This window comes from Hypomesus transpacificus, chromosome 11 (assembly GCF_021917145.1).
Source record: "Hypomesus transpacificus isolate Combined female chromosome 11, fHypTra1, whole genome shotgun sequence".
Classification (NCBI taxonomy): domain Eukaryota; kingdom Metazoa; phylum Chordata; class Actinopteri; order Osmeriformes; family Osmeridae; genus Hypomesus; species Hypomesus transpacificus.
In genome coordinates this window covers 15,252,743-15,264,415 of record NC_061070.1, presented here as the reverse complement: position 1 = coordinate 15,264,415, position 11,673 = coordinate 15,252,743, and the positions used below count along the sequence as shown (strand labels likewise).

Below are 11,673 nucleotides of genomic sequence, written 5' to 3'. Positions count from 1 at the left end.
GACTCAGCTACATGTTTACAAATAGGCTCCCTTGTATTTCATGAAACTAAAAACCACCATTTGCATTGAATGAAAACAAAAGAATGGTCAATGGTCTTTATTTGAACAATTACAGCAACAGATGCTGAAAATACTTTCATTTTTGCACAACTTTAACAACCACAACACTACAGCCTTATGCATGCAAAGTAGTACCCCTCCTTGTAAAGGTGAATTACTCTACAATTACATCATGTCTCCTGTGATATCTCTCCACAAGGTGTTGTCCTGTTGTTTAGGACATACAACTGCCAGTCAGGAGAACAACACTGGATTCCCATACAGATGTTCTCAAAGTTCTTAAAGACACCATCACTTCAGTTTTTAAGTTTGTTATTCTACCGCTACCAGGGCAGCTCAGATCCATCCCAGTTGTACGCCTTGCCAGTCTTGTCTATGTTAAGAGTGTCTATTATTCCCAGGAGACAATGGACTGAGTGCTGGGTGCTGAAGAGCCTTTCTTTGGGCATGTTGCGATGGTATGGCCTTGACAACTCTGTGTCTACAGTACCAGGATGCATGGACACACACACAACTCTGGGTCTACTCCTCCCCAACTCAATAGAGAGGTTCCTGGTAGCCATGTTCAGGGCTGCTTTGGACATCCTGTAGCTGTACCAACCACCTAAAGCTACAGACACACAGGCACAGAGAGAGAGGGTCAAATACGTTAAGTTTTCAGCATAGTGCAAGGCTTTAATCAACACGGAACACAGTGTGAGTAAGCCAGATAAGCTATATGGGACACTGGTCACACCAGGGTGGTTTATGATTTACCTACCGTTATCACCTATGGATCCGACTTTGGCCGTCATGTTGACTATGATTCCGCTGTGCTGCTTGGCTTTTTCTGGAGGCTGCTGTCCAAATAGTCCGGCCCCCTTCTGCAGAAGTGGGGCGAAGTATTTGGCCACCACCAGTGGTCCCACTGTATTTGTCGTCAAAGTAGAAATGACTCCCTGTTACAAACAAACAAATGGAAAAAGCAACATGAATTTGGCTAGACTACAAGGATACCCCTTGGCAAAAACGAAATATTTTCTACAAAAGTGCAAATCAAAAGGCGAAAAGGTGCAGTCCTAGCCGTCAAAACACGGTTTGGTTGAGGTCACTGTCGGTCATTCTCACAGCACTAGCTACACTGCCAAAGCTTTGAAGTCAGTCAACCAGCCGTTGTGGTGGCTACGTCACGGTTCCTAAACTCGTTTGCCCTTTTCTAGATTTCCATGGGTAGCCTATCTATGACAGTGACGGAACAATTATGAATGCCAAATTTGCCAATGCAGTCACCTTAAAATATGCTATCTGCTTTATTCATCCGTTACGTCAATGAAAGTCGCTCACCAAATTATTTTATGCTGTTGTATAAAGCCAGGCTTGTGGGAAATGTCAATGTCGATATGAGAGTAAAGGAATCGCACACTCATTTACTTTGGTTTCTTATTTAAAAATGAATGGTACAATTTATGTATAAATAAACTAATATGGGTACAGTTAACGTAATATAATTCAATAATAAATATATATGAATAATTGCAGACTTATGACCCAGGCTCTTTTTGAGCTAATCACTATACTGGTAATTTGTATTTAATCCAAACACCACTAATGTGACCTGTCCGGAAAGTTAATTACTGCAGTGGATACAATTGATTGACCTATTTTGATTTATGACAACATTACCATGTTAACGTTGGGACCCAGGTGAGACTTCTACAAATGACTTGTGCCATCTAGTGGTCATTATGATTCCCTCCTTGTAACGTTACAACTTTCTAGTGTACCACCTTGCTATGCAGTCCTGTTAGAGGGTTTTTTGAGTCAGACTCAGCTACATGTTTACAAATAGGCTCCCTTGTATTTCATGAAACTAAAAACCACCATTTGCATTGAATGAAAACAAAAGAATGGTCAATGGTCTTTATTTGAACAATTACAGCAACAGATGCTGAAAATACTTTCATTTTTGCACAACTTTAACAACCACAACACTACAGCCTTATGCATGCAAAGTAGTACCCCTCCTTGTAAAGGTGAATTACTCTACAATTACATCATGTCTCCTGTGATATCTCTCCACAAGGTGTTGTCCTGTTGTTTAGGACATACAACTGCCAGTCAGGAGAACAACACTGGATTCCCATACAGATGTTCTCAAAGTTCTTAAAGACACCATCACTTCAGTTTTTAAGTTTGTTATTCTACCGCTACCAGGGCAGCTCAGATCCATCCCAGTTGTACGCCTTGCCAGTCTTGTCTATGTTAAGAGTGTCTATTATTCCCAGGAGACAATGGACTGAGTGCTGGGTGCTGAAGAGCCTTTCTTTGGGCATGTTGCGATGGTATGGCCTTGACAACTCTGTGTCTACAGTACCAGGATGCATGGACACACACACAACTCTGAGTCTACTCCTCCCCAACTCAATAGAGAGGTTCCTGGTAGCCATGTTCAGGGCTGCTTTGGACATCCTGTAGCTGTACCAACCACCTAAAGCTACAGACACACAGGCACAGAGAGAGAGGGTCAAATACGTTAAGTTTTCAGCATAGTGCAAGGCTTTAATCAACACGGAACACAGTGTGAGTAAGCCAGATAAGCTATATGGGACACTGGTCACACCAGGGTGGTTTATGATTTACCTACCGTTATCACCTATGGATCCGACTTTGGCCGTCATGTTGACTATGATTCCGCTGTGCTGCTTGGCTTTTTCTGGAGGCTGCTGTCCAAATAGTCCGGCCCCCTTCTGCAGAAGTGGGGCGAAGTATTTGGCCACCACCAGTGGTCCCACTGTATTTGTCGTCAAAGTAGAAATGACTCCCTGTTACAAACAAACAAATGGAAAAAGCAACATGAATTATGATTATCACCGCATCAAGATTCTGATTCTATAAAGATGTGCTGCCTGGACACCCTTACCTGAGCGGAAACATCTCGTAGACTGGTCTCACCTTTACCGGATGGATGAAGCATGGCAGAGGAGTTGATGATAAGATCAAGTGTACCGAACGACCGTTTCACCTTCTCTGCAGCACTACTTATGTCATCCTCTCTGTTCACGTCTAGTTTTAACACTGTAACTTTGCCAGGGTGCTGTGCAGCGAGGTTCAGTAGTTCCACAGCATTTTCCGGGTTTCGACACGTAGCTATTACACATGCTGGGGATTTGTTCAGCAATATTTGCTTGCAAAATTCAAGTCCGAGTCCTCTACTTGCGCCCTGAACAAGAGCTACAGCTGCCATGACAGTTCAAATGATTATGTTTTCACAGCAGCGCCGCCTTATGTAGGAGGTGGGGAATGCTTACACAACTCCGCACATGACTATGTTTAGTAACACAGAGGCTGGCAGATGTAAATGACAATTGGTCAACCAATTCCTTTGAAAATAAATGAACAGCTCTTAGGTGAATAAATAAACAAAAGAAAACCTGAGACTGAAATTAATTATTAGCCTAATTGAAGACGTAGTCAGTATTCAGTCATAAAACATAGGCTGTTTGGTGTGTAAAAAATAAATTATAATAAGGTATTTATTTAGCAGATATGCCAAAAAAAATCTGTAGGCCTATATTCGTAGCATACGTGTAAGGATGTACCAGACGACAACATTTTGCCTCAAACTAGCCCAACCGTTACCCTACACGGACTCACGGTGATGCTGTTGTATTGTAATGAACTGCAAATTTACTGTGCTCTTCTAACTAATATGTAAACTAATATGCCTTTAACAGTAACAGTAACTTAATCGCTTCATCGGCTGTCGAATAATTATTGATGTGAGCCATTCAAGAGGCCTGATTTTAGGTGAATTAGACCATTTCAAATCACCTTTCTGGATTGTGAAAAAAAAGTCTGTCAAATTGGCTTTTATTTCTAGTTTAGTTAACAGCTAAATATGTCAAAAACTATTCAGAAAGACAATAGAGGATTGGTAGGCTACGTGCATTACTGTAATGTAGGGATGATCCAAAGGACACATTGAATCCAGACACTCTCATTTACACGAGAATTGAAACGGAATATGAGCATAACTTTTCTTAACTAATTTAGATTTAATTCAACGATAGCCCACTACCACCCTGTTTTCTACATACATTTGATATATTGTAATTTTCAAGATGTCGCTGACGTCACTTGTTAAGCTAATGTGCTGTAATTGCGCGCATTGTTTGCACGGTCTGTCATAAAGCGACAACAACCCCTGGAAACAAGATTACCACTCTCTCACAAAGAAAATCACACATTTCTGGGTCATGTCTGATGTGCACAGTACTTGAAGCGCTGATAATGAGCAAGGTCCTTAAAATAGACCAATTACAGTTTTTCTTTTGGCTGTGAAGTGCTCTCGGAGCAGATTTAGTTGACGCATTTACACGGCACATCTGTGCGTTTATGTCACCACACGGGTTCGTAAGTTCATGGATGAAAACAAACCAGCATGGTTGTAGATGCCAACGGTACTATCAGTAGCAACATGAGAGCCTACATGATAGAGGAGAGGATGAGAGAGACCAGCGCAGCGAACATGATCTCGGAGGCGCTCGTTCCACACTTACTGAAGATTGCGCAGGACGCAGTGGAGGCAGCCGAGGCCACCTCGCCGACAACAACTTTACTGATGGAGAATGGAACTCAGTGCGGGGAGCAGATTCTCAGCTATGGCCAAGTGGAGAAAGTGCTTATTGGTGCTGTCCTCACCATGCTCACATTGTTTACTATTTGTGGGAACTTGCTGGTGGTGATCTCCGTATGTTTCGTGAAGAAGTTGCGGCAGCCGTCTAACTACTTGATCGTATCGCTGGCTGTTGCCGACCTCTCTGTCGCACTGGCCGTGATGCCTTTTGTCAGCATTACAGACCTAATTGGGGGACAATGGATTTTTGGACAATTTTTCTGTAACGTCTTCATCGCCATGGACGTGATGTGCTGCACAGCGTCCATCATGAGCCTGTGCGTAATAAGCATAGACAGGTGAGTTCCATATACTACTCACACCTAAGTCGATATTTTGGATATCAAACCTAGAACAAATTATTCTCAAAAAAATAAGCAACAAAAAAATAATTCTGTATAAAGCAAGTGCTTATCCTTTTGGACATATTTCTACAGTTGATGTTTAATTATATTGAATCAACATATTTAATATATATATACATCTATATATATATATATATACATCTCTCTACATACGTTCTCTCTCTCTCTTTAGTGTAAGAGAGGTTTGACTAATGTGGCATTTGTTATAGGTATCTTGGCATCACTAAACCCCTGACCTACCCTGTTAGGCAGAGCGGGCGCTGCATGGCTAAGATGGTCCTTTCAGTCTGGCTCCTCTCTGCCTCCATCACCCTGCCTCCTCTTTTCGGCTGGGCCCAGAACGTTAACGATAACAAGGTGTGTCTGATCAGCCAGGACTTTGGCTACACAATTTACTCCACCGCTGTCGCCTTCTACATCCCCGTGTCTGTCATGCTTTTCATGTACTATCACATCTACCGTGCTGCCAAGCTCAGCGCTGCCAAGCACACCATCACAGGCTTCCCCCGGGAGGGAGAGGAGACGCGAGGCCAGCAGAGACAAAAGGGAGAGACACCGGGAGAAGAAGACGAGGAGGAGAAAAGCGTGGACTGCGTGTCGGCCGCCTTCAAGCTCCACAGGGAGGTGGAGGAGTGCACGCGCTTGTCACGCCTCCTGAGGAACGACAGGAAGAACATGTCCATCTTCAAGCGGGAGCAGAAGGCGGCGACCACGCTGGGGATCGTGGTGGGGGCCTTCAGTGTCTGCTGGCTGCCTTTCTTCCTCCTCTCCACGGCCCGGCCCTTCATCTGCGGGGTGGAGTGCAGCTGTGTGCCCCTGTGGGTGGAGCGGACCCTGCTGTGGCTGGGTTACGCCAACTCCCTTATTAACCCCTTCATCTACGCCTTCTTCAACCGCGACCTGAGGACCACTTACAGCAACCTGCTGCGCTGCCGTTATCGCAACATTAACCGGAAGCTGTCTGCAGCCGGCATGCACGAGGCCCTGAAGCTGGTGGAGAAGCCTGACTCTGTCATTTAGCTGCTAGTGGGTCTCAGCTGGGCTGGTCCTGATCTGAGGACTAGAAAGCTACAAGCTCTCCCCCCCATGGACTACCTGCCTGCTTACATTCAGACTAGCACTTGAACTGACCAAATCTTTGCCAGAGAAACATCAGAGAGACAAATGCAATTTCACGGGTCATGGTTTCTGAAATACAGATCTAGATTGTCCAAGATACTCTTAAAATAGTTCTCACCAGCTGGGTCTATCGCATGAGCGTGTGCAGTGGTCCATGGTCTTCTACTAAGGGTCAATGGGTTTGGATCCAGGATGTCATCATGTAGTTTAGCTGTACAGCACCAGAATAGTATATGTCAGGAGAGATCCTTACCATCACAACAAGTATATCCATGTGAAATATGAAGTATATATTTTTAGAACTGTGCAGCCATTGCTAAAATGTGAACAACCTGGGGGTAACCACTGTCAGTATTCTGTGTCAGAGAGGTTTGACCTTGAAGAAGTTAATAAAAGATCCAGTTCATTGGACTGGTCGACTCAGAGTCACTTACCTGAACACTCAGTTGCCACCGACTTCATACCTGATGTAAAGGTTTCAAATGAGGGTTAGTAATGATGTGTTGTCAGTAGGTCTTGTTGTGGCTCAGACAGTAGTAGGTTGTTTTGATGTTGTCTCATAGTTTTGGCATTAAGGTATCTTTGTAAAGGTCAGTTATGTTGTGTACAATATATGATGTCATGGAACACTTACTTAACGATTGACAGTGAAAATCTGCTTTTCCCTACACCTGTGGAATATATTCATATCTGAATATTGAGATAGGGGCCACGAGGACAGACAAATCATATTATAGTCATAAAAACATAATCTGATATGATATTGTACAGTTATTTGTGAGGGGTTTATTTATGTTTTTAAAATTGCTCAAACACCATGAATGTCAAGAAATGGACATGCAAGATGCTTAAACCGGACGTTTTGAGTGTCATGCATTCTTGAAAGCCCAAACATATTTTCTTACAAACACTACAGTGACATCTTGTGATTGTTGTTTACTTTCTTATGGTTCCAAATCAGTGTATACTTTTTTCAAAACATCTTCTTTTAAAAACAAATCTTAATTTAAACCTGTAAAAGCTGAGTCACAAAATATGTATGTATAAGTATTCTTTCAATATTATGTATCCCAATAAACTGATCTCTGTAACCAAACTATGTTGTGTATGGTCTGGACAATTGATTATGTGTATGTCAATTCCAACTCCTTAAACAGGCTCACTATTAAGAAAATAGTAAATATGTAAAATAGGGCACAACCTTCAAGAGACTCTGTACCCTGTATAATTAAAGCAATACGAGATTTACTAAACTGAACAGATTAGGCCCTAATGAAAGAATAGTTGTTCTGACCTGCTGAAAGCTAATCAGCTGTTGCAGTTTGTACTGAGGCAGTAGACAGGAAAGCTGGGGGATGGAAGGAGAGGAGCGGAGGCAAACAGACTCTTAAACATCCCTGAATCACTCATCGCCAAGTCATCTCCTTATAAGTCAAACCAAGACACAGGACAGACACATTCTACTTCTTGAATATAATATTTGAGAGAAACTATAATATGGTTAACAGTTACGAAGCATGATATGGTCAACTCTTTCAAAGCACGATATGGTCAACTCTTTCAAAGCATGATATGGTCAACTCTTTCAAAGCACGATATGGTCAACTCTTTCAAAGCCTGTCTTTGTGTTCACAGATGTAGTTACATACTACATCTGGGGTGTGCTATCAGTGTTGTGAACTAAAGCGGGTACATACGCTGCTTTTGTAATTGAGTTCAAGAGACACAGGTTTCTCATTTGCGGTATGATGCATGTACAGTGCTCCCGTGGAACCGCAGTGTGAGGTGACAATTCTGTGAAGAGTTGGGGCTCACACATTACGGATGACACGGTGGATTGTGCTGGATTATCCCTTTAACAAGACAGCCTGGAGAGAACTGAGAGGAAAATGGGAGCCAATCCTCTCCCAGTCGTCAGGTGTACATTTCACAAATGAGAAAGAGAGGCACATGTGGATGGTGTTAGAAAATGGGAGTCAATCCTGAATTTAAGCAAGGAAAGTAGTTTAGTACTCTGTGTTGTGGGCTACCTTTTCACTTCACCCAAACATGACTGACTTTGGATGGAAACGAACAATAAACCATTAGTGATGAAGAATTAAAGCGTTAATTCAACGTGTCAACGTTCCCATGTGACCCCAGTGATTTTCTTGGTCCTGCATCGGCAACCATTTACATATCAATAGACCTGCAAACAATTCTGAAAATCAGTGGCTATCTTTTCCCCACTCCAATGATCTTCAAGTGGATCCAAAATACTTATTTTAGCAGCATGATGTTTACACTGCTGAGCACAGACCTTGAGCAGCGCTCCAGATCTGAATCTGAAAGATAACACGAAGGAAACCATTGAGGGACCAATGTGACAGTTGGTTGCATTTGACACAATTTAATTCCATTTGATGCTGTGAAACATCCTCTTAGCTGAAGGCTTCAATATAAATGACATGAAACACTGTTCTTTATAATGCACATGTGTTAGTGACGCTTATTTACCCCCCAGGGTCTCACTCTAGAGGACACTCACACTCCCGCAGAGTGGCCAGCTGTCCAGTTTCTTGGTGCCCGCTACTTCCTCTTCTGGCAGGTCATGTGACCAGCCAAGAGACATGGACCACACATCCCTCTGACTTCATTATTGCGACTAATGTGTCATGGCAAGGGGTGGGGTTAACAATGGCACACAGCTAGATTTGCTTTTAGCAGCTGAAGACTTCTCAGATCTGGGTTGAGTCAATGTTTGTTAGATTGTGCATGTTCAACCACTGGATGGATGACAGCTGTGAAAGACCTTGACATTTATAAGGACTATTTTGACCCTTAAGCCATGACAATGTCCCATTGGTTTAACAGTAGATGTGTTGCTGGCATACCAGAGACCCAGGGTCTATACCTAATCTGATATATCCAGTGCCATTCATTGTAAATTTAGTGTTTTCTGCCTTTACATTTCCACAATACCCCTAAATTTCTATTTAAAATATATTTTTATACATTTTCCAATTGTAAATAAATCCCCCTAAATATATCAATATTTCACTTTGGTTACGGCTGAAGGTAAACTGTGAACTTCAGTTCAGTCCACAGATTTTTTGGGGGGTTCAAGTCTGTTTGTTACCTGGAACCTAAGGTGAACTGTGATTTTCATGTCTCTCCACATATTGTCTACAGGTTTCAAATCTGTTTTTCATTCAAGGGCATTCAGAGACAACAGTGGTGTCTTGGTTGTGAGTAACAGAATGCTGAAAGGTGAATCCTCGCCACAGTCTTTGCTCTGGAGCAGGTTTTCTTCAAGCTCTTTTCTATATTTGGCTCTGTTCATCATTCACATTCATTCCATTGGACAGCCTAAACAAAGAGCCCCCACTGAAGTGTCTCATTGAATTGCAGGTGCACATGGAGCTATCCTTTTGTTTTAAACCAACCACCCATGGTACTCGAAGGACACCAGTCTTCAATCCCCTCAGTCAGGACCAGTATCATGGTTCCTTCCCCATATCATTGACAATCCGACGGGCCACCGACAGGTCATGAAACGCTAAGAGGTTTGCTCCAACTACCCTTCACTGTAGGGTTGGTATTAGCCAGGTAATGGGTCATACCTGGTTTTCACCAGATGTAGTGCTTGGGATTCAGACCATTGGCAACAAGTTTTATTGTTCTGCTCTCAGAGTCTTTAGACATTAAGGCAATATTAGAGAAACACTGTGTGGTCTGTATGGAACACAGAGACACACTCGCACACAAGTGATGGTCGTAAAAACAATCCTTCAACAGCACACTGACTTACCAGCCACTGTTCCCACAGAGACCAATACTGTATCCCAGATTCTATTAGGCTGCCTTGTTACAGCAACCTTCACATGAAGACAGACTGTCAGAGCAGAGGCAACATGTGGATGTTATCATGGTCTCCAGGGTTTGACAAGACACAGCACATATCAGGTTTCTCTACAACACCTACTGTCCATTGCTACAGTAAAAAACACAACCTTTCCTTTAGGTTTGTGGCATGACCTTATTTCATGCTGTCACATGTCACACACACACACACGCGCACACACATACACACACTACTCAGTGTATATGATTGCACCAGGCAGCTGCATCCACAGGCTTCTGTAATCTCCCAGCGGGATTCATGCTGAAATGTTCGATCCATGCTACATCTCTGGTTCAAGATTACCACCCTCCATGTACGACAGTTAGATGTGTATGTGTGTCAAAGAACTGGGGATATTACAGTCTCTAGGAACATTGGGGGCAGAGGTCAAATCCTACAATTAAGCTTGAGAATATAAGATCTAGGAAAGGTTATACTATTCCATTTATTCAATAGAAATCTAATATCTGGTTGACAGATTGTCTTGTTATGTAATTCAGTTGTTGAACATCAAACCACTTAACCAGTAGGACACACAAACCAGCTGGGATGAACAAATGTACATCATGTGTGAAAATTACAAAACCTGCGTTCTTATTTTTTTGACCTATACAAGAATCCTGTAGTTTTCATTTGTGAATTTCTATTCTGCTCGGTCATTCTAAGTGCAGCTATAAGTTTTAATTGTACATTCTATACCCTGAAGGATCAGAAGGAGCTTACCACCTTGGCTGGGCAGTTGACACGTGAGAGGCTGTTCACCAGAAGTGAACACACACAGTATCATAACATGACAACAGGCATCCAGAAGTATCAAGTGATTCTCCCCCCTCATTTTCAAAATTAAATTAAGCCATTACTCATAATTTGCTGGTCTTTTCCTTTACATTGCAGATCTCATTAGGCATCCGGCATCCATTTCCCATACCATCAATCTCACTATACTTTTCCTCTCCCCTCTCCCCCTGCCTCTCCTCCTTCTCATCTTCCCAGCTGGTACTCACTGAACACAGCATGACTGGAAAAGCAAATCCTCAAATCATTTTAGCCTGGTGCCGTCCAAGCATAATCATATTCTTGTAAAGACGAAGGGGTGGCGAGAATCAGATTTCTGAAAAAGCCTTCCCACACTTGCCTGACTGTTTCATTAGACATCTTAAAAAAGAGAACCCACTTCAGAGTCTGATTAAATCACAGGTGCATATGGGGCATTCCTTTTAGTTTCAAATCAACTACCAGAGAATCACGTTTTTGGAGCCTTGTCTTTATCCATGGTACTATGGGCACACAGCACACCAATCTTCAAGTTAATAAGGAATGTGCTGAGTGGTCTGGCTGGTGTGTTAGGTGAAGTCATGTCAATTAAAAGTCATTGCGTGGCATCTACTCAAAAATTTCAGAAACAAATGTACACACTTTTACATCTTTTTTTTAACTATACACAATTTCTACACGTATGTTTGTAATTGGGGGAAAAAAAACAATAACATTTGGCCGTCTATGTAGAAATGTTTGCAATAAATAACATGCAGATACCACTAGCTGACCAGGTGTTTCTGGAACCCTAGAATGGTCAGAGAGGAATTAGCAGA

General features: G+C 42.4%; 3 protein-coding genes across 3 annotated transcripts; 1 reads left to right on the top strand and 2 right to left on the bottom strand.

Annotated features, from left to right (window-relative positions):
- Nucleotides 1–81: 81 nt before the first annotated feature.
- LOC124473773 (C-factor-like) lies at nucleotides 82–1,161 on the bottom strand. The gene is made up of 3 exons (XM_047029446.1): nucleotides 1,135–1,161; nucleotides 821–998; nucleotides 82–670 (listed from the first exon to the last, which is right to left on the bottom strand). Exons 1-3 carry the CDS (start codon nucleotides 1,159–1,161, stop codon nucleotides 384–386), a joined length of 492 nt encoding a protein of 163 aa, XP_046885402.1. The 3' UTR covers nucleotides 82–383.
- Nucleotides 1,162–1,953: 792 nt separating this feature from the next.
- On the bottom strand, nucleotides 1,954–3,293 carry LOC124473814 (C-factor-like). Its single transcript, XM_047029498.1, has 3 exons — nucleotides 2,960–3,293; nucleotides 2,684–2,861; nucleotides 1,954–2,533 (listed from the first exon to the last, which is right to left on the bottom strand). The coding sequence occupies exons 1-3, from the start codon at nucleotides 3,281–3,283 to the stop codon at nucleotides 2,247–2,249; spliced, it is 789 nt and encodes a 262-aa protein (XP_046885454.1). The 5' UTR covers nucleotides 3,284–3,293; the 3' UTR covers nucleotides 1,954–2,246.
- Nucleotides 3,294–4,480: 1,187 nt separating this feature from the next.
- Nucleotides 4,481–7,175, top strand: LOC124473934 (5-hydroxytryptamine receptor 7-like). The gene is made up of 2 exons (XM_047029684.1): nucleotides 4,481–5,013; nucleotides 5,289–7,175. Exons 1-2 carry the CDS (start codon nucleotides 4,481–4,483, stop codon nucleotides 6,097–6,099), a joined length of 1,344 nt encoding a protein of 447 aa, XP_046885640.1. The 3' UTR covers nucleotides 6,100–7,175.
- The last annotated feature ends 4,498 nt before the right edge of the window (nucleotides 7,176–11,673 follow it).

Coding starts and splice junctions, on each gene's coding strand:
- LOC124473814 (XM_047029498.1), bottom strand. CDS start 3,283: ATGGCAGCTGTAGCTCTTGTTCAGGGCGCAAGTAGAGGACTCGGACTT. Junction 2,862..2,959: donor TACGAGATGTTTCCGCTCAG/GTAAGGGTGTCC, acceptor TGTTTGTAACAG/GGAGTCATTTCTACTTTGAC. Junction 2,534..2,683: donor CGGATCCATAGGTGATAACG/GTAGGTAAATCA, acceptor GTGTGTCTGTAG/CTTTAGGTGGTTGGTACAGC.
- LOC124473934 (XM_047029684.1), top strand. CDS start 4,481: ATGGTTGTAGATGCCAACGGTACTATCAGTAGCAACATGAGAGCCTAC. Junction 5,014..5,288: donor TGCGTAATAAGCATAGACAG/GTGAGTTCCATA, acceptor CATTTGTTATAG/GTATCTTGGCATCACTAAAC.
- LOC124473773 (XM_047029446.1), bottom strand. CDS start 1,161: ATGACCGACAGTGACCTCAACCAAACC. Junction 999..1,134: donor ACAGTGACCTCAACCAAACC/GTGTTTTGACGG, acceptor TGTTTGTAACAG/GGAGTCATTTCTACTTTGAC. Junction 671..820: donor CGGATCCATAGGTGATAACG/GTAGGTAAATCA, acceptor GTGTGTCTGTAG/CTTTAGGTGGTTGGTACAGC.